Genomic DNA, 22,596 nt, shown 5'->3' with positions numbered 1-22,596 from the left:
GTTTCCTGAGTAAAAAGGGGGAACCATAGGATTGGTTTTGCCTTGGGAGTTAGTTTGTTTTGAGGTAAACTCCTGCAGGGCATGCCTAAGGTATGCAGCACCCCAGTCAAACGGCATTTTTTTTTTTTGCTGGGCCCCTGGCTATATAAACAATTTGAGTCACCCCAAATCAGCAGGTCAGCACCATTCTGGAAGCTTGGTTTGCAAAAGAGAGAGTCCTCTGGCCAGTGCTTGCTAGGCTGCCTGCTGGAACTGGGGCTGGCCGTTAGGCCTTAGGATATCCCATAGATGCAAATGCCAAAACAATTTGGGGCATCTTATTGACCCTACATGCACAGGAGTGGGGGTGAGGGGTGGTAGAGGGTCAAAGAGTACCCTGGGCCGGGGGCGGTAGCTCACGCCTGTAATCCCAGCACTTTGAGAGGCCGAGGCGGGTGGATCATGAGGTCAGGAGTTCAAGACCAGCCTGGCCAACATGGTGAAACCCCATCTCTATTAAAAACTACAAAAATTAGCCAGGCGTGGTGGCACGCACTTGTGGTTCTGGCTACTCAGGAGGCTGAGGCAGAAGAATCGCTTGAACGCGGGAGGCGGAGGTTGCAGTGAGGCCCAGTTGCATCACTGCACTCCAGGCTGGGTGACAGGGTGAGACTCTGTCTCAAAAAAAAAAAAAAAAAAAAAAAAAAAAAGAGCACCCTGAAGGGGAGGAACAGGGATCAGGGCTCACGTGGGTCCTAGTCTGGACTGGGGTGCTCCTCCCAGTTAGCATTGCTGACTCTGGCCAGTCCCTGATACTTGGGGAGCAACTTAGAAAATTTCAAGGGAGTCATCCCAAAGCTCAGGGCCTGCTGAGATGCAATGCTTGGTCCCTGCCCTGCCCCATTTGCCCAGGGTGGTACTGGACTTTTGGCTCAGTTTGAAAAATAGCAAACAAACACAGGCTTTGGAATTAGAATGGTCTGATTTAAAACCTGGTCTATTATTCATCAGCTGTGTCATCTTGGGCAAGTGACTGAATTCCTGTGGCTCAGTTTTCCAATCTATAGAATGGACTTAATAATGCCGACTACACTGAAATGCACAGAGGTGCTCTAAGAAGGTGCATGTGAAATGAGATGATGAATGTATAGCACTTAAGATGGAGGAAAAGCTCAATACATGAAGGTTATTCTTAATGATATTTCCTGCTCTCCACGAGAGAAAGGTACTGTTCCATTTGCATTTTACCCTACGCCTGCTGACAAGCTGGAAGTGAGGATAATTGAAAGTATTTGGGCTTGATGTAACTAAGAAGTGAAAGGAATAGGCAAGGCTGACTTGATTTAACCTGGCAATATGAGATTAGTTCTTCATTGCCTCTGTAAGGTCTCCTGCATTGCCAACCTTTTAAAGCAATAGATTGGCTGACAGGATGCTCATTTGGAGGGTTTCACCTGCCATTAATACCCTGGCTGCCTGATGAACCATCGCTCCTCAGGCATCCTCCTTCCCTGCACAGAGCAACGGCCATTCTCAAATATTGCAAGAAGTAAAACTGGGCTGGGTGCGGTGGCTCACGCCGGTAATCCCAGCACTTCGGGCGGCTGAGGCAGGTGGATCACCTGAGGTCAGGAGTTCGAGACCAGCCTGACCAACATGATGAAACCCCGTCTCTACTAACAACACAAAAATTAGCTGGGTGTGGTGGTGCACACCTGTAGTCCCAGCTATTTGGGAGGCTGAGGCAGAAGAATCGCTTGAACTCGGGAGGTGGAGATTGCAGTGAGCTGACATTGAGTCACTCCACTTCAGCCTGGGTGACAAAGCGAGACTCTGTCTCAAAAAAGAAAAGAAAAAAAAAAAGAAGAAGTAAAACTGTATTTGCACTCCTTTTGGAAGACCTGTTGGAAGTTTTCCTCCTACTTCTTGCCAACTCTTTTGGTCAGACTCTGACTTCCAAGTCCAGAGATCGTTGTACCAAAGCACCTTCTGGCCTTTCTTATGACTTAGTCATGGAAGATGAATCATGTCTGACCAGAGATCTGGCAGAGAGGAAGCCCCAGTGAAAGCTGTTTGCTGGCTTTTCTACTCTTTAGGATGGATGTGGGAAAAAAAGCAAGGGCTGCTTAAGAAAATCAAGGCTCTGCTACCAAAGGCAGAAATCTGATTCAGGTAAGGCCTCTCTTTAATAGGCTGTACCTTGAAGCCACTGGGGGAAATGTTTGACAAGGGGATTATAGTGTTTGTCCAGTTATTTTTAAAAAATGGTTCTTCACCAGCAACTAATGGACAAAAACCAAAAACAAATGCCAGCATTTTAAACCAATGCTTCTCAAATTCTAATGAGCATCACAATCACTCAGGGATCTTGTTAAAATGTAGATTCTCATCCTGTGTCCTAAGGTGGGGTTTGAGAGTCTGCATTATTTATGAGCTCCCAGGTGATGTCTATGTTGTTGCTCTGAGCACCGTATTTCCAGTGGCTAAGCTTTAAACCAGCGTTGCTGAAGGTGTGCTGCCTGACTACCTGCTCTGGTATGGTGTTAAGATGCCATCAACCCAGACATACTGAATTCCTGAGACTAAATATTGGGAACCTGCATTTTTTTTTTGTTTTTTAATTTTAAGATGGAGTCTCACTTTTGTTGCCTAGGCTGGAGTGCAATGGTGCCGTCTCAGCTCACTGCAACCTCTGCCTCCTGGGTTCAAGTGATTCTCCTGGCTTAGCCTCCTGAGTAGCTGGCATTACAGGTGCCCGCCACAATGCCCGGCTAATTTTTTTATTTTTATTTTTAGTAGAGACAGGGTTTCACCATGTTGGCCAGGCTGGTCTCGAACTCCTGACCTCAGGTGATTCAGCTGCCTTGGCCTCCCAAAGTGCTGGGATGACAGGTGTGCACCACCGTGCCTGGCCGGGAATCTGCATTTTAAAGAAGATTTCTCAAGAATGATTATTTTGCTCACTAAAGCTTGAGACCTCTGTTCTGAGTGACTGAGAAAAAGCCTTCAAATATCCACAGCAGTACAGCTGAGGGGCTACAACAGTTTTTCCAAACTCTGTCTCCTGCAGGGTGTTAATACGCATTCCCTGAAACACAAAAGTGGAGGCGGGAGGTGAGGATCTGCCATCAAATGTAATTTGGGAGTCAGTTAAACGAAGTTAAACTTTACAGCAGGACTTCCTGGAGGCTTTGATATATGGATACACATTATGAGTCTTTAATATTGTCATGGAGTACGCAGCATTTCCTGACCATGGACCCTTCTGGCTCCGAGCCTCTCCCTGCAATTGTATCTAGTGCCATAGACATTGGGAAACAGTTCATGAGAACATAGGGCTCTAGGTTTGGGGGGCTTTGTTCTTGGAAGGACCAGCCATACCTCCATCTACTCAATAGTCACAAGTGGCAGTCTCATCCTTGATTGACTTCCTATAAAGTGCAGGGCTTTGGGTGATCAGGCCCAACACAAACCACGTCGGTACTACTAGCATATCAGTTCAGAGCCCCTGTCCTCCAGCTCCCAGTGTCTCCCAAGGCCAGTGCATTTTAGAGTGGGGACCCTGTGCTAGGTGACAACATCCTGGGGTCAGCAGGACAATGGAACATTAATGGCAACCATGTCTAATGAGAACCAATGGTTGGTGCTCAGGAGGAGCTTCCTGGGTGCCTGGCACTGGGTTAGGTACTTTAAACGCATGCCTTTATTAAGACACCACCAGAATCCTGGGTGCTATTAACATCATTATTTACAGATGAGGAATGGGAGACTTCGAGATTAAATAACTCACCTATGGTCACCCTGTTTTTAAGTGGTAGGACTGGGTTTTGGACCCTGTTTGCTGCACTCTGGAATGAAATCCTACACAAAGCTGCCATGTAAGTTGGTGTGACTGTTATGCTGAGTGTCCAACACACAGGAGCCTGTTGTACCCTCTGCCATGACATGTTTGTACAAGCATGTATATATGAGCTCTTTTATCTAAGACAGTTAGTGAGAGTAACCATTTACATACCTAGTACAGGGTGATTTATGTTTTGGGAAACTGGGCTGCAGAATGTTTTGGCCAGCCCTCTGCCCCAGCTCCTAGCTTCATCCAGTTCACACTTTTGACTTAAGTTTACAATTAAGTGCTTGGCCCTCTGCCAGCCACTTAAGTCCCTCTGTGCTTGCTCAGCCTGTGCTGTGCTTCGATCCAGCCAGCATCCAGTCATGCTCTCAAGAACCCTTTGTGGTGGGTTCTATGATCCTCATTTTGCAGATAAAGAAACTGAGGTTCATAGAGCTTCAGGGTCTTGCCCAAGGTCACAGTGCTAGTATATGATGGAGAAGTGATTCATGATTCACATGTTGGTTGTCTACCTCAAAGCCTCTTTTTTTTTTTTTTTTTTTTTTCAGGCAGAGTCTCACTCTGTTGCTCAGGCTGGGGTGCAGTGGCTCGATCTCGGCTCACTGCAACCTCTGCCTCCTGGGTTCAAGTGATTCTCCTGGCTCAGCCTCCCAAGTAGCTGGGATTACAGGCGCCCTTCACCATGCCTGGCTAACTTTTGTATTTTTAGTAGAGATGGGGTTTCACCATGTTGGCTAGCCTGGTCTCGAACTCCTGATCTCAAGTGATCCATCCGCCTCGGCCTCCCAAAGCCTCTTGACTTCTGGAATTACAGGGCTGGAATTAAAGTGCTGGGATTACAGGCGTGAGCCACCATGCCCGGCCTCCTCCAAAGCCTCTTGACTTCTGTTCTCGGTTTTTCACAGGGGGCTGGAAGCAGTCACAGCCATATATAGATACCCTCTGAATGTCGCAGGACTTATGAAGGGAAATACTGAAGCTTCAGAAGACATGTTCATTTCTTAGTTGTTTTTTCTGTCTCTTTCCCCTTCCTTCTTTTCCTCTCCCTGCCCCACCCCTGCTGACTCTCAACCCAGAAAGGGCCTCTGGGAATGATCTCATTTGATCAGAAATTTCCCACCTTGGACAGCCTCTGACAGGCCTCTCTGGCACAGTCTCACCCTTGTTAGCCTAGAGCCACGTTTTTTATACCTGGGGGATTTCTATCCTGGCTGCAGCTGTCTCCCCACTTTGCTGTTACAAAAACCACTGGCAACAGAGAGCAGGGGCCTCTGCTCTTGGCCTCTGATTTCCCCAAATGCTTGCCCTCTGCCTGCTGTTCCTGGCCTCTCGCTGCCTGGTCTACCCTGCTCTGTTCCTCATCAACCTCCATTTCAAAGAGCCCACTGACAGGTCACACAGAACTGAGCCGACGGCCAGCGCAGCCCAGGCCCGGCAGGGGGTGGCAGCCTGGTGCCAGACAGTGACCTGCTGGGTCCCTCAGAAAGAAAAGGGGCTGTCACCACCGACACCTCAGAGCAACAAGCTGGAACAGTTACTTTCTGCCTGAGGGGAGACCTTGTCCCTGGGGGGAAGATGGGAGGCTTGGCCCCAGAGTGGAGAGGATTAGTACGGGGGCATGATGCTTCTCCTTCTGCTGCATAAAGAAATGCCCCAGACTGCCAGCTGGGAGAAGGGCCCGGGCTTGGCTATTCTACGAGCTTCCTGTGGAATTAGAGGAGTTGGAAGTACTAACTTATAAACGGTGTCATTCCTAAACGTGGCTGTTGCCATGTTCCAGGCACTGTGCTTAGCACTCGCTGGAGATTTTCTCGTTTATTTTGTTTTATACTTATTTGTTTATTTTTAGAGATGAGGTCTTGTGCTGTTACCCAGGCTGCAGTGCAGTGGCGCAATCTTGGCTCACTGCAGCCTCAAATTCCTAGGCTCAAGAGATCCTCCTGCTTCAGCCTGCTGAGTAGCTGGGACTATAGGCACCCACCACTGTGCCCAGCCAATTTTTTAATTTTTTGTAGAGACAAGGTCTTGCTATATTGACCAGACCGGTCTCAAGTTCCTGGGCTCAAGCAATCCTCCTGCCTCAGCCTCCCAAAGTGCTGGGATTACAGGCATGAGCCACTGTGCCTGGCTGTCATTTAATCTTCGCATCTACTCTATGGTGTAGGTACTAGGAATTAGTATCATACTGCCAATTATGATCACGGGACTAGAGGCAGCTGATCTGTGTTCAACCCCAGGTCAGCAAAATTTTGGCTGTGTGGCCTTGGGCTAGTTACTTTACCTCTCTGAGTCTTGGTTCCTTCATCTGTAAAATAAAAATAATCACACCAGCTTAATAGGGCTGTCGCAAAAAAATCAAATAAACTGTATGCAGAAGGACTTGTTGTATAGTAACCATTTGTTTACTTCCACTTTTCAGATGGAGAAACCCAGTCCTAGAGAGGGTCAGTTACTTGACTAAGGTTGGGCAGCTGCTGGTGGGTGGGGAAGCTGGGATTCACACGCAGCTGGCCCAGTCTTAGACTTGCTGTTCTTCTCCCCTACTCTATGCTTCTCCAGCAAGCTCTAGTTTGGGAGGTCGGAGTTCACCCAAGAACAATCTGCAGCTGCCTCTGCCTTTCCTCTTGTTTTAAAAGAGGATTATGAGGCTTGCATTCCTATTGCACCAACCCATACGAAGTCAATGGACAGGATGAGGCCAAGTCAATAATACAGATGAAGAGCAGTACAACCATGTCTTCATGCCTTACTGAAAAGCAAAGATGTATTTTATATTTGGATTTTCTTTGCACTGATAAAATGATATCAGCAGTATATAGTGACTTGGGTGTCACTGTATGCATGTTTTTTGAAATCCTAAAATGAAATGTATTTATCTCCCAATCATCTATTGAATAAAAGACAATTGCTTCCAATCCCAAACACTTCTCATGAAAGCTTTTACTCATTCAATTCATGTAACAATGAGTTGACCAAGGCAGACAAGGACCCTGTGATTATGGCCCTAGATTCTAGAGGGGGAAAATAGACAATAAACAAATGAATGCATGATAGACTTACAGTGACAGTGTTCTGAAGACACTAAGTAAAGCAAGATAAAGGGCTGGACAGGATGAAGGAGGGGATTTTCTGCTTTAGACAGGGAGGGCAGGGAGGGCTTCTCTAAAGAAATGATGTTCGTGTAGAAACCTAAACGAAATGAGGAAATGAGTCATGGAAACATCTGGAAGAAGAACACTCTGAGCAGAGGCAACAGCAAGTGCAGAAGCCTAGGGTGAAAGTGTATTTGTGAGTTGTAGGAATGGCAAGATGGCAGGTATGGCAGAGAGAGGACGAGGAAGAGAGAGAGGAAATGAGATCAGCATGGAAGCAGGGACTCACTAATGCAGAGCAATGGAAGCCACTGCGGCAACCTGGGTGCCATGCTACGGGAGATGAGAGGCCCTGGCAAGGCTTGAGCAGGGGTGTGATAGGATCTGACTTCTAAAAGGATTCTTCTAGCTGCTCTGTGAGGAACAGATTAGAAGCTGGAGGACCCATAGTCCAGCCCAGAGAAGTTGTTGGCATGATCTGAGTGGAGGTGGAAAGCTATTAAGAAATCATGGCCTTAAGGATTAAGAGTAGGGAATGGAGAGGCCAGGTAAGGGGGCATCCCAAAATCTGTGTGGCAAGATGCATAGACAAAGAGGGCATGTCAAAGGCCTATGCAATGGCCTCCCTGGCAGACGGTGTGCTAGTTGGGTAGTGATGGTATTAGCGTTGCTCGTCAAAGGGCTAAGACTTTGAGTGATGGACCCCAGGTAGGCTGGGGTTTTCTCCCTGGTACTACATTCCCTGAGCCACAAGCTTTCTGAGTGAGCATGGCAGAAGTAAGAGCAGGAGAAGCTTGCTCCGGGGACTGCTGTTTCTCTTTTCTGCATCTGTCTTCTCCATGGATTCCTCTTTTCCAGCATGACCCCAGATACCTAGCGGCTTTGGACTCTGGCACACCTGGCATAAAATTACTTTCAGAAAAAGGGTCTGAGAGAAGAATGAACAAGACATTTAGAATCAAAAGAACTGGGCTCCAATCCCAGCCCTTCCACTGTTTGACTCTGGGCAAGTTAACCTCTAGGCCCTCAGCTTCTTTGTTAGTTAAATGAAATCCTCTAAATGTCAGCAATGAATGCAAAGATTTTTGTAAGCCTATGTGGCTAAAGGGAACATGGCAGTGACCCACCCAGCTTGGGGGTCACCGGTTCATGACCTCTGAGGGAAGACAGCACTCATTCCAGAGCCAGTGGGGATGAAATTGAGGGAAATGTATTATAACAGGGACCAAAAGATGGGTTCCTGATTTTGAAATGTATGTATTATTTGAAATGATGAGTTTTTGATTGGGAGGCAGTGTATGTTTTTAGAATCTCTGAACTCACATCATACAGGGAGATGCAAACACTTAGAGCAGCCATTTAAGTAAAGGGGCATTAAGTTGCTGTCTATAAACTTTCTAGTCAAACCTTACAACAGGCCAATGAAGTTGATATCATTGTTTCCAGTTTACAGATGAGAGAACTGAGTCTCAGACAGGTTAGGTCCTTTGCTCAAGGAAGCACAGCTAGTAAGAACCTGAGTCAGAATGTACAGCTAGGTCTGTCTGATTCCAAAGTCTGTGGACCCCATCAGTAAATGGCACAGCACCACCTGCCCTAAGTGGGGCAGGGGGCATGGGAGAAGCAGCAGAATGTCATAAAAGGCAAGGAACCAGGGCCAGCTACCACTGCTCTCTCCCAGCAAACTCCTTCCACATTTTTCTTTTATTCCAACACTCTTGAAGGAGGAGGATGGATCCCGGGAAGTTGGAGCCCTGACTCCTCTCCGGATGACAAGCTTCTGTGGAAAGGACCTCAGTGAACCCAGGAATGTACCCAAGGTCCATATGCTAATACAGTGGCCACCGCCTCAGGATGCAGAGCTGTTTGGCCTGTCTCTCCTCATCAGCTGGCCCAGGGCTGACACGCTCGGAGGAATCCCTCTGCCAGCACTTGAGCTCCCCTTCAAAAGGCACGTATTACGCTAAGTCAGTGGTTCTCAACGCGACAGCATCATCTGGGCACTTGTGAGAAATGCACATTCTTGGGCTTCCTGCCAGACCTACTGAATCTGAATCTCTGAGGGTGGGGCCCAGCCATCCGTGCATGAAGCCTTCCAGGTGATTCTGATGCTCACTGACGTATAAGATGTATACGAACCGTTGTGCTGACTGTTTTGCATCCATTAACTCATCTAAGCCTCACAGTATCCTATGAGGTAGAAATTAGCCCTAGCTCCACTTTACAGAGGACAAAGCTTAAATTTAAGCTCATATCTTGAGGAAGTGGAGGAGCTGGGACATGACCTGAAGCTCAAATCCCAAAGCCTCTTGACTACCCTGCCAGGCTGTCTCCTCTCCCTGGGAGAAAGAATGCCCATGTGCAATGGAGGCAACACAACAAAAGGCCACACCTGCTTCTCAGCTGTGGTGTGTGTGTTTATAATAACTCAAGCAGATATATCAGCCTTCTGTCTGAGGGGCAGGCATGGTTGCAATTCTGAAGACTGAGATGCTATGTTGGTGGGAGGCACAAACAAATATGATGGCTGTGTTGCGCTCTGCCCAGCACTGCATGCAAACCCCATTCTAGCCTCATCCTCCTCCATTCCCCATGTGGACTAGGCTGCAAGGTACCAGGCTTCTCAGAGGTCCCCACACAGGCATTGCTGTTCCTTGCCTCTGTGCATTTGCTGTTCCCTTCATTCACAATGCTTTTCCCTCCTTCCTTGCCTAATTCCTTTATATCTTTTAAGATTCAAGCTGTACCTATTTTGGAAGTCTTCAGTGCCTCTCTTGTGAGTGGCCATGGTCTCTTGGCCTTACTTCTATTATGGACCCTTAAAATGTGGCTCTGCAGTGACAGCTTTAGTGTGTATTTTACCTCCCACCAGACAGAGGATTCTTTATGGGCAGAGTTTGAGTCTTATTCATTCACATGCCCTGCCACAGAGTGGGGGCTTGGTATATGTTTGTTGGATGAATAAATGATTTTGGTGGTGAGTGGTCTGTCCAGGAGTGTGGCTGGTGTGGGGGAGGGTGTTTTCTGTCATTGCCATCAATGACAAGAGGTCTGAGCAGGGTTGCAACTAGGAAGAGGTGAATGAGGGGCTGAGGGGGGCAAAAGTGAAGGCGGCACTCACTGTGAGGTACCCTAGGCATCTCCACTCATTCTAACCTAGGTCCCAGGTCTGAAACAGATCTTGGCTCCAACCAGTAGCGGCAGGCACCCATTCTCCTGAGGGTCACTGAGTCCTTTTGGTGGCAACGTAGCATTGAAAAAAGCACACTGGATTTTGAGCCAGGAAACCAGGACTCCAGTCTCAGGTCTGCCCTGCCTGCTCCTTGGCCTTGAGTAAGTGACTTCCCTCCTTGGGTTTTGCAGCTGCCGGGGACTCTATATTTTAGCCTTTTTGCATCTGACATTTCCAGACTCCCATAAATGAAATCATCCTGTGATTCTCATAAATGAAAGAGGTAGTGTGCCTCAGTGCACGTGGCCATGGAGTTCCAGGAAACTGAAGGGGGTGGGGAGAGCTCCATGATGACATACCCTGAGGACAGGCAGAGGAGGAGAATCACCTTGGAAAGGTTTGGTCTTGGTTGTGAGTGGGGAGGAAGAGAAGCATTAGGCACAGAGGTTTGGAGGAACACCTCACAGTTTTCTCTGGATTTGCATTTGGCCACAGAGTTCTGGCCCCTCTCCAATCCCCCAGAGCTCTTGGCTGAGAAGATAGAAAGTCAAAGAAAAGAGCACAGGCCTTGGGCAGCTGCTCTTGCTGCGCTGCTTGCTAACACCTTGCTATTTAAAGTCCAACTGCTCAACTCTCCCCTGCTCACCCCCTGGCATTTCAGTGCCTAAGCACTTTGTGGCAAAAATGCATTCCAAATCCAAAACTGGAGGGAAAAGCTAACGCCGATGGTATTTTTAAGCATGCTGCAAAATTCGTGTTTCTGAGGGGCGGAGGTTGTTCAAGCACTTACGCTCTGCCTTGCTCTGAGCCCAAACACAACAAACACTCAGGTGCTGTGAGGGGCCCAGAGGAGGGTTCTTGACCCAGGTTCTGAATCCTGGCTTGGCTATGTTTTCGCCGTGGGAGCTTGGACAAGCCACTTGTCCTCTCTGGCTCTTAGTTTCTGCTTCTATATAAAGGATAATGAAAGACTCCTAGGGCTCTTGTGGGGATTGTCATGATTTATTTAGGCAATGTGGGTGAAGTTTTAGCAAGGGCCTGGCCCTTAGTAAGGGCTCAATGCCTTAGGGTTTTGGACATCACGTCCTTTCAAATCAGGCCCATGGACACTGCCTGTTTTGGGACCCTCTGGTCCCTCAGACAGATGTGTTCCTGGGACATTAAATGTCTATATCGGATTTCTCAGCCTTGGTGTTATTGACATTTTGGGTCGGATCATTCTTTGATGTGGGGCTTTCCTATGTGTGTAGGGCATTTAGCAGCAACCCTGGCCTCTACCCACTGGATGCCAATAGCACCTCCCCACCTCCCCACCACCATGACTCATGAATGCTTCCAGTCACTGCCAGATGTTCCTGGGAGAGCGAGTTGCCCTGGTAGGGAACCACCGGTCTGGACCTGGGGGAAGACTGTGGGAGCAAGAGAGCTAGTGATGGCATGATGACCTTGCCTCTTTATTCAAATGCTGGTCACAGAGACCGGGGGATGGCAAGGGTGTGCCTGCCACCATCTAGGGCAAGACTCTGGCCAAAGCACAAATACCGGAAGCCAACATAACGCTATCAATATTACCTCCTTGCCACCAGTGAAATCTGCGTTTTCATCCTTTAATTCCCTAAAATAAGTCCATAGTGATTTACATGATTAAAATTTTTTTTCAGATTATGCATTTTCATCACAATTTCATAATGAATATTTGATTTGTCATCTAATCAGGGGGAAAAACATAATCCCTTAAGAGACACTTAATAACCATTTAAACTAATAAAGACTTGATTAAAAAAGACTGAAAGTGCTGTGTTGGGTAAATTATAAACTTTAAACACCTTTTTTTTAAAAAAAAAAAAAAAACACAACTAATTCAATGGTCAATTACATGTACCAGGAAAAGGTTTTCAATGGAAAAGTTTTGTCTTTGAGGTGTTTTTTTCTAAGGCTTCTTTGCAGCAGCACACATTCTGTACTTGTTTGAATCTTTTTCAGAAACACTGTCCAAATTTTTTGAGTGTTTTAGAAAAAATGAGCCAATGGTTTTAAAGGAGAAAAGCCATATATCATGGTGGTTAGCTGAAAGGGCTATTCTGAGTCTTAACTTCTTGAGCCTTTGTATCCTTATCTGTATAATGAAAATAATATGATGAAATAGACTCATTGAACTTATAGTCTAGTGTGAAGAAACAGACAATCTACAGGAATAATAGTGTGAGAAAATTTAGGAGTGTGATATTTCCATAAAGGAAACACTAATGGTTGATGGGAGAGAGACAGAGGAAGACTTCATAATAAGTCCTTCTCAGGCATTTGAGCTGAGAACTGAATGACTACAATGAGCCAGTGATACAATGTGCCTTGACTGAGCATTTCCACCTTGCACTAGCAAAGACCCTCGGGTGGAACTAATCTTTGCACTTGTGCAGTCTAAACACCGGCCAGAGTGGATGAGGCAGAGCTTCCGGAGAGGATGGGGGAGGACAGGTCAGAGACAAGGCAGGGGATATACAGAGGGCCCTCTAAGCCAAGGTGAAAAAAACAGCTGATTTTGATTCTAACTCCATGAGAAACCCTTTGAGAACATGGAATGATAAGATTTACAATGTATTAGGTTGGTGCAAAATTAATTGCTTTCAATGGCCAAAACCACAATAACTTTTGCATCAACCTACTAAAACACTCCCTCTGGCTGCTGTGTGGAGGAACAGAGAGCAGACGGCAAGAGGAGTAGCAGGGAGACCGCTTGGGAGGCTGTTCCCGTAACCCAGGTGCAGAGCAAGCTCAGCACAGTGCTTGGCACATGTAAGCTCTCAAAAATCTTACTATTATTTTTATATGCAAGAGAATTCCTTCCTTCCTTCCTTCCTTCCTTCCTTCCTTCCTTCCTTCCTTCCTTCCTTCCTTCCTCCCTCCTTTCTTTCTTTCTCTCTCTCTCTTTTTGAGATGAAGTCTTGCTCTGTTACCCAGGCTGGAGTGCTGCAGTGGTGCGATCTTGCCTCACTGCAGCCTCCGCCTCCTGGGTTCAAGCGATTCTCATGCCTCAGCCTCCTGAGTAGCTGGGACTACAGGTGTGAGCCACTATGCCTGGCTAATTTTTGTATTTTTAGTAGAGACAGAGTTTCACCATATTGGCCAGGCTGGTCTCAAACTCCTGACCTCAAGTGATTTGCCCTCCTTGGCCTCCCAAAGTGCTGGGATTACAGGTGTGAGCCGCCGTGCGCAGCTGGTTCTATCTTTTTTCTAAACCTCAGTAGAATAAAAGAAACCTGAACCCCTACCTTACAGTTTTCTAAACAGAAGATTCTCTAGTCAAATATGCCCAGGAAGTCAAAGATCTTATTTCAACTGGAAGAGTCAGAATAATTTCAGATCCCTGTTGCTATGTGTTCCCTGAAGATCTCAGTTGAGGCTAATTCTGCTTCCCTCCTAAAGAAGAGAGACCCAGCATCTGGCCAGCTGGCAGTGTCCTCAAGGCCAAGTTTTCCTCCTAAGCATTAGATACATTGCTTTTCTCTCTGGGAGCTAATCAGGGACTCTGTTTATGGCTCCAGCTACATTTGCCAGAAGGTCTTTGGACTGCAAAGGGAATCCTCATCCAACCCAGTTAATAGCTCAATGTTGTATTTTTAAGCCGTCCCCCACCCAACCAATCCATCAACATGATTGGGATACATTAATCAAGGCATTTACAGTGGGTTCACCAAGCTTTGTGTCTCATTGGAGGAAGAAACTGGACTATTTGGGCATGGGAACCAGAACCCTTTTGGAGTCCCTGAAGTCCCTAGCTTGGCTCTGCTAAATGCACAGACAAGGTGAGTTATTAATTAACAAGTGAGATAAATGCCGGAAGAGCATTCCTGAATCGTGTCAAACCAATTTGGATGGCTATGGGATGGGGAGGGAGCGGGAGGAGGCAGTGGGCGAGGGGTGAGTTTTGTCTGTTCCAAGTGCTTTGGACAGACTCCAGTGTTATTTCTCCTCATTTAGACCTGGCTGGAGTGCCTTGGATGGCATGCCCGGAGCTCAGGCCAGGATCCACGTCTCTTAACCCAAGGCAGCCTCCTTTGGAGTGAAGCAAGGAACCAAGCCTTGCAGATGGAGGTAGGGTGGGAAATACTGCTCTGCAGAGAAGCCAGCGTGGAGTGCTTCATTTAGAGAGGGAACTGCAGTAACTGCTAGTGGCCTGAAGAGCCTCTACCAGGGGTTACTGATCACACAGATTTGTGGCTTTGAGGACACTCCATGGAGACGAGCTGAAGAGCCTGTCCTTAACAACGGGCTGCGCTTTCTCTCATGTCATGTTCCTGACACCCATACACGTGACAGTCCCTTTGCTATGCTCCCACTGAACTATTGCCATCTAATAAGATGGTCCATCTCTGTCACCTCTCACATGCTGGACTGTAATAATAATAATAACAATGTGTTTATCCATCTTTGTAGATGGATAGTGAGCTCTTTGTGGACATATGTCATGTTTGCTTTAGTATTTCTAAAGGCTTATTTTCAGAGTCTAACACTTAGTAAACCCTCAACAAATGTTTGTTAAACCATAAATGAATAAGCTAATGAATGGATGGATGGATGGATGAGTGGATAGATGAATTCATACCCTAATGACAGAAAGTTAAAGGTTTTTAAACTTTGAAACAAACATCAGCCAACTCTCCACCCAAGAATGGAGAACTTCTAAATCATACTGAAGTCATTCACTAAGGACCTAAACATAAAGATATCTTCATGTCTTTTTTTTTTTTTTGAGACAGGGTCTCACTCTGTCGCCCAGGCTGGAGTGTAACAGCACAATCATGGCTTACTGCAGCCTCAACTTCCTGAGCAAGCGAGCCTTCTACCTCGGCCTTCTGAGTAGCTGGAACTACAGGCACATGCCAGGATGCCTGCCTGGCTAATTCCTCTATTTTTTGCAGAGATGGGGTTTCACCATGTTGCCGAGGCTGGTCTTGAACTCTTGAGCTCAAGTAATCCACCCACCTTGGTCTCCCAAAGTGTTAGGATTACGGGCGTGAGCCACCATGCCCAGACTTCATGTCTTTTCAGCTACTTATTTCTTCCTGAAATAAAATTCCCCTCTCCTCGCTGCACTCCTGTGTTCTGGGGATTTTAGGGGAAAGGGTTTGGGGTATAAGCACTATGACATTAGGCTGGGTGAGCCCACCCAGGGAACACCATTATTTTAAAAAGTTTATCTCAAAATGTCATCTGCAGAGCAAACACACTTGTATCAGACACTCCGGGGTGCATGGTAAAAGTGCAGACTCCTGCATTCTATGTCTGACTAATAAATCAGAACCTCAAAGGTGGGGGCTTAGAAATCTGACTTTTAAACAAGCCCTCCACACAGTCACGCAGCACTAAAGTTCAATAAGCACAAAGTTAGAATCTTTGTGGTTGTGTACACTGGAAAAATTATTGGTTGGGTTCCATCTATATGAATTCAGTCTCCTTTCTAGAAAATAACATTAATATTAATAATGTTAATGCTAGCAGCAGCCAACATGTGAGGGCATCTATGAGCCAGATGTCTTGTAAAATACATCACATGCATTTTCTCACTTAAACTTCACACCAGCTAGTGACATTGGCATTGCCATGCCTATTTTACAGATAAGAAAACTGAGACTTTGAGAAGCAAAGTGACTTGCAGAGCTGGGATACAAAGGCTGACTCTGAAGCCCAAGCCCTCAATCAATTATGATGATACAGTGTCACCTGTTCAGAAACCAGGGACGTGAAAGAGAAGGTGCAAAACATCTTTCAGTGCTGTGTTGAAATGGAACGAGAGGAGAAAAGACATCTCTCCTAGTTTAGTAAGGAAGAAAGTGATGCGGGGTGACAGGACAGGCTCAGCCTAAAAAGGCTTCCTCCTACCCCTACCTCCAGGTGATGTGGTTATGACATCACCTCCCTTGGTCTCCACTGTTACCGCTGCCCACAGATGGGAGAAAGCATCTCATAGGATTCCACAGGAGCTTCAGACTCACTCCTATGCCGGCTTGAAATGATGGAAGGGCTAGGGCTCCTGACTCTAAGTTCAGGGTGATAAAGGGGAGTGGGGAAGAAGTAAGGACTGTCTCACCAGGCCAGACGGTCTAACAACGCCTCCTCACCTTGCAGTTCCCACTTTTAGAGGAAATCTACACTCTCTCTCCTACCCCTGGCTGTGATGAACTAAATCTCACACCTCTGTCTTGGTGGTGATAATTAAATATTATCCGCCTGTCACTTGGTGCACATGTTGTGTGTATTCTCAGACTTTAATGAGCTGGTATTTGTCTTCTGTAAGCAAAAATATTTCTTTGAGTCTCTTCTTTTTCAAATTGGGGTGAGCAGTTCAAGTGAAGATCTCTCACTATTAAAAAGACAGTCTGCCAGCTGCCGTGTCTGTCTGAACCATTTCCACTTCTTTTTAGTGGCCATGGGCAGGTGTGGCTTGTCCCTTCAGAATCAGCCATTGCTTCCCGAGGTTACATGAGTGGCGGTCACATGACTGGGGGTGTCTGGAGACTTTGAAAGCCAAGGGGGTGAGAAGGCAGGGAGTTGGCATAAACTGTTTTGGTGGGGATATTCTAAGGCAGCCTTCTCCAACAGGGATTTTCATCCCAACACTGCTGACTACAGAGCATATTTGAGTGAAAGTTTTCTCAGTTCTTCCAGAGGAGTTATTTTATCCAGTACCATTCTAGATGCATAAGAGAGAAGTTAATTCATTACATAGAATGGATGGCTTAGGACAGTGGTTCTCAAAGAGGACCTGCATCAGCGTCCCCTGTGTCAGCACTGCTGGGATATTTACTAGAAATTCAGTCTTGCACTGCCCTCCCCAGACTTAGAGAATCAGGAGCTCTAGGAATAGGGCTTAGCGCTCTGTGTTGAATCAAGGTGGTTTTGCCGCATGCTGAAATTTCAGAACTACTAGTGGCCATAAAGTATTAGGGCTTAATTCTCTCATAGAGGAACCCAGGTTGAAAAAAGGCTGTTAAAGGTTTCAAATATCTCTATCTGTATTTGTATCTATATCTATCTCAGTTTAAAATAAAAAATATATATCCCTTCAAACAGATTCTTTTTTTTAAAGTAGAGTGTTTCTAGATGGAAAAGTGATTTGCCTTTTCCAGTCCACTTTGGTAGATAGCTCTATTATTTTGCTCGTTCATGAAATTTATAACAAATGTGTTCATTGCAGCTGCTCCCCGGGTCTGCATTCATGTTCTGCCCGGGTGCCTCTCTGACCCACTGCCAGGTTTATAAACTCACATAGCCCTTCCTGATAACTCACGAAGCAGGGCAGAGACTAGGGCGGAACTCCCACCCCCACCCCAACCAAACAAAAAGAGTGATATAATTAGGGTGCTGCAGGATTGAATCTGGAGTTGATGAGGAGCAACCTTAATATTTATCAATAAACAGCAAAGTGCTTAGCACACCTCCTAGGGAAGTCACTAACCATAAAAAGGATACTCTACACCGAGGAATCACCTCCAAAAAAAGAACTCAGTTAATTGTGAATTGCTTACGCCAGGTGAGAGAGAATTGGTGTCTACCCCTCTCACCTGACATAAGCAACTCTGAATTAACTGGGAGTTTCTTTTTATAAACACCATGCAGCCTTTGTTTTTTTCTTTGTGGTTAATTACTTCCTTGGGAGGTTTGCTTTAATAGTTCCCATAACAAGGCCATTATTGTCTTTAGCATAATCACTGCCTCATTTGCTTTTGTGCCCTGCCTTTGGACTGCTTTGTCTCTGCCAGCCAGGGGGGATCCTGAATTGTGCCTGGTGGGCAACCCTTAGGCCCGGGGACCCTGTGAGCCTCTTTTAGCTCCATCACTTCAGGATTTTGGTTTTGGCCGGGTGGAAGCTGGGATCAGGGGTAGGGCTGGTGGGGAGGGAGGTGGGTAAGGCAGGGTATGCTGGGGAGACAGTCCCCCAGAGTTTCCTCTCTCCCCTCTGTGTGGCATTCCAGCCATTTGTTATGCTTTCAGCTGCTGACACCAGGAACAGGGAAGGGAGCCACGAGAGCAGCTCCTTTCTGGAAGTAGAAGCTGATCTGTAAGCAACCGCTGTGCTCAGTGAAATCGCCAGGGAGGCAGAAGGAAAAACAGTGAACCTTACCAGCAAAAGTCGTGCGATTCTGACTTGAAAAAAAATGCATTATGTAGTTATGCCTTAACTTGTTAAAAAACGAATTAACGTGCCTTCTCTTTGGCTCTGTTTCAGGAAAGAGAAAATGAATGAATGGGAGCTCTGTAAACCACATCAGGTCTGTAAACTGTTTTGATTGTGTACTCCTATCAGTGTATGCACATCTGTTTATTTACAAATTACATACAGGCACAATGGCAATCATAAATTATGGAAACTGCAAAATACCCATTAAGAGGACGAGAAAAAATAAAAATAGAATATCTAATACTCTCATCCACCACCCCGATGGATTGCACCCTGCTCTGGACACCACTGAAAGGACCTGTTGGGGCCATGAAGGCAGTGGCTGACTTTGACTTGGTCATTGATATTCCTAGAATTCAATGACTGGTCCAAGGTGGCACTAAATACGTTTTTGTTAAATCAAATGATTGGACTCATGGATCTTCCTACACTCTGAAACAACCTCTGCCCCCAGTGAATTCTGATCAGGTAGTAATTTTGGCGGGGGTGGATAACATACCTGTACTAAAGTCTACGGAACATTCCACAGTATTCTTAGGAGATTAGGTGGCCCACATGCTAACCCAACCTCATTTAGCCCCAGAATCTTAGCACTCCATCAGGAAGGAACACGGGGAAATTCAGCTCAGAGGTTTAGAACGGAGACAGAAAACTCTTCCTGTAAAGGGCCAGAGAGTAAATGTTTTGGGCTTTGATGGCCAAGTGGTTTTTGTTTTGACTCCACTCTGACATGGAGAGTGCAAGCAGCCCTAGGCCAAACATAAACACACGGGCATGGCTATATTCCAATAAATGGAGAGGTGTGGGTTAAGGGGTACAATGTGTCAGCGATACAAGATAAATACATCCTGGAGATCTACACATAGCATAGTATCTATGGCTAACAAAGTAGTGTATACTCCAAATTTGCTAAGAGGGTAGATCTTACATTAAAATGTTCTTACCACAAAAACTCTTAAAACCAAAAAATCACCCCAAAACAATGATCACAAAGAGAGCAGTGTGGCAGGCCAGGTCTCACCACCAGCTGAACAGGCAGGCCTCCATGACAACTGTTTTGGCACTGAATGAATGGTTAGGTTAAATATTAAAGGCGGAAAGAGCCAGCGCACTTACACAAAGGCTGGAATGTAACAAAAGCTCACCAAGAGTCTTGCCTAGGCCTTTCCTGGGCCTTGAACCTTCACAAGATAATGAAGAAATTCTCATGCTCCTCATACCAGGGCCCATTTAGGATTAAACAAGTTTTACTGGGAGTCTAAAGGAACTCCCCAGACCTCCACACCTTAGCTGGAGACAAGATAAGGGTAATCACCCCTGGCACCAGGACCCATCTAGGCTAAGCAAATTTACTGAGGCTCTGGAGGAAGGTGTCCAGGACCCAAACCTTAGTTATAGATTAGATGGAATCAATCATTTGTGTCTTCAGATGAATGCACACTTACACGTAGACACATAGCTTAGAAGGTATATACACACTGGAAAACTTTGTAATTTTGAGTTGGCCTGGTGAATTATCTCTGGCCTTCTTCCTGTACCTGGGAGAGTTTATTTCTGGTTACTTTCCCAGTGTGTCTGCATCTTGTTATTGGACCTTGAAATCAAGCAGCCCAACCCTTGGTTCAGTCAATAGGAAGAAACTTTGGGAAGCGATGGACATGTTTATGGCCTTGATGGTGGTGATGGCCTCCCAAAGTGCTGGGATTACAGGTGTGAGCCACTGTGCCTGGCCATATACACAACTTTTTATACGTCAATTATACCTCAATAAAGCTGTTTAAAAATTTAAACATCAAAATTTGAATTTCACATAATTTTCACATCATCAAACATTGTTCTTTTTAGTGATTTTTTCCACCAACCATTAAAAATGTTAAAACTATTTTTAGCTTACAGGCCAGGTTTGGTCGATGGACCATAGTTTGCCAACAACTGGTTAGAACAGATGCTTTGGAGCCACAGTTGGGTTTGGGTCTCAATTTTACTAATGGTGGTTGGATTATCTCGAAAAAGTTACTTAATCATTCTTCAGGCCTCGGTTTCCTCATCTGTAGAGTGACATCTCAAAGGGCTGTAAGGATGAAGGCAGCAGGCATTGCTTATGGCAGCTTTGTGCGTTAGGCATAGATTGTCATCCTTATTTGTCACCGACTGTTATCCGCAGCCCTGAAAGGTCTGGCAGGACTGGTGACCCTGAAGGCAGCGCCAGGGCCCAGCCACCTTTATGTGGCAATGGGCACTTGGGAATTCTCAGCCAGTATCAACCCCCAGTGCCTCCAGCCGGTGTCTCCCAGAGATCCCCCCTGGCATAAGGACACCTGTTCTCTGCTGCATTTGCTTCAAAGAAAATGTTACAACAACATTTGACAATAGTGCAGGGGAGGTCTTTCAGAAGAAAAATGACTTATGACAAAAGCATGGACAACGCTCTGCTCTTAGGGGCTGGGAATGAGAAGACGCGTGCTCACCTCCCTCATTATCCTTGTTATCAGCACAGGAAGTTTCCATGGCAACGTTGCATCCGGGCCCTCTCCAGCCGGTCTGGCAGACACACTGCCAGCTGTTCTGACCCAGTGTGCATCTCCCGTTACCGTTGCATAAGTCAGGGCAGCCATCTGGTTGGAGAAATGGAGAGGATGAGAAGGAGGGACGTGAGGCCGCGCTGGGGAAGCAGGGGAGCCATGCAGAGGGGAGCAAGGCCGCAGGGCAGCCGCTGGGCCAGCCTCACAGTGGGGCCCGCGCCTGCCTTCCACAGAGTCAGGGGAGCAGGCAACGCATGCAGTAGCAAGACAGAGTGGGGTCACAGATGCAGGGGATCCCCAGTGACAACTGACCTAGGTCAGAGGCAACCTTCCCAAAGCGGGGAGTTCAATGCACATCCCAGACAACTAAACCAGTGCTGAGCTGACAACCAGACTAGCCAGGCTGTGGTTTCCAGCCAATAGCTCAGGATTGATGCTACTGAAAAGAAGCTTTTCTTTCTGTCTTTTTTAAAGAAGTGCTCTTCTGTAGAAGAGAAAAAATTCCCTATCAACCCAGGATGGAGGCAAAGTGCCCGCCATCTTTCAGAGTTTTAAAAATATATTTACATAGGATTATCATGAGCTTCTCATGACTGAAAACTGGATGGTTCTGCTGGGCTATTTTCATATGCTTGTACAGGTAATATTTAGTTTTAAGGGTCACTTAAAGATGTTGGCTGCTTATCACTCAACCTATTTATGGCACAATTTAAAAATACTGCAGGATTCGAAGGCTGTGGAGGGGATAGATGCTAGGTGCCAGGAATCGGGGAAAGATAGAAGAAAAAATATATGTGCTTGGGGAAGGGTGGTGGGGTAGGAGTAGTTCTTATTTTGTGGATTTCTTTTCCTTTATTGATGTGTGTGTGTGTATGTGTGTGTGTGTGTGTGTGTGTGTATGCATGTGCTTACGTGCCTGTGCAAAATCAGCTGCCTATGTAATTTTCTAATTACTCCAGGACCCAAAACAATTGCAGCCAGCACTCTCCTGACCTGAGTTTGGACAAAGGGAGACTGGGGGAGAAAAGTGGAGAAAGGAGGTACATTAAAGAGACATGGGAAAGGTCTCACTAGCAGAGCCTCCGTGACTCTTTATAACAGGTAGGAGAGAAGCAGAGAACTACTAGGATGTGGCCACACTCACAAAACCTACGTGCTGGCAAGAATTCCTAGACACGTTTTCATTTTTCTTTCTTTTCACAGCTTTATTGGGGCATAATTTACACACCATAAAATTCACCTGTTTTAAGTGTACAATGCGATGACTTCTAGTAAATTTGCAGAGTTGTGCACTTGGGATATGTTTTCTTACTTAATTTAAATATACCCCAGTGACCATTAATTTACTTTTCCCCAGAAAGTAATTTCCTTGAATATCTATCTCGAGTCCTATCTCTACCTCTGCCACCATCTCTGTTTCCATTTTTTTCTACATCTATTTTTAAACTACATAAAGTGCAGGCTGGATTGGGCCATGGCAGAGGATAAAAAGCTTTGTAATGATGGAGGTAATTGATTTGAAACCTTCCTGGCCCAAATCTTGTGGATCAAAAGCATGCATCTCCCCTACTCCTCTCTCCGGTGTTCCAGAGGCCTTCACCTAGCATCTTCCTTCTTTTCTCTTGAGTACCCCTTATGAGAATGCTGATAAACCTAATATGTGCATATGGCAGTGGTGGGAATTTGAGGTAGGGTCTCACTCTATCACTCAGGCTGGAGTGCAGTGGCATGATCATAGCTCACTGCCACCTTGAACTCCTGGTCTTGAGTGATCCTCCTGCTTCAGCCTCCTGAGTAGCTAG

The 22,596-nt window shown here is 46.2% G+C and overlaps 1 protein-coding gene across 47 annotated transcripts in view; it reads right to left on the bottom strand.

The window, feature by feature from the left end:
• Positions 1 to 22,596, bottom strand: part of TENM2 (teneurin transmembrane protein 2) — a 1,282,302-nt gene that overhangs the window by 80,914 nt on the left and 1,178,792 nt on the right. For all 47 annotated transcript variants that reach the window (XM_055387572.2, XM_004042960.5, XM_063706913.1 and 44 more), the window contains one exon: positions 20,741 to 20,887. In XM_055387572.2, coding sequence (XP_055243547.1) covers positions 20,741 to 20,887 — 147 coding nt within the window. The remainder of the gene's footprint in view (positions 1 to 20,740; positions 20,888 to 22,596) is intronic.

Source organism: Gorilla gorilla, chromosome 4, assembly GCF_029281585.2.
Source record: "Gorilla gorilla gorilla isolate KB3781 chromosome 4, NHGRI_mGorGor1-v2.1_pri, whole genome shotgun sequence".
Taxonomy (NCBI): domain Eukaryota; kingdom Metazoa; phylum Chordata; class Mammalia; order Primates; family Hominidae; genus Gorilla; species Gorilla gorilla.
This window is presented reverse-complemented; position numbering and strand designations above follow the sequence as displayed.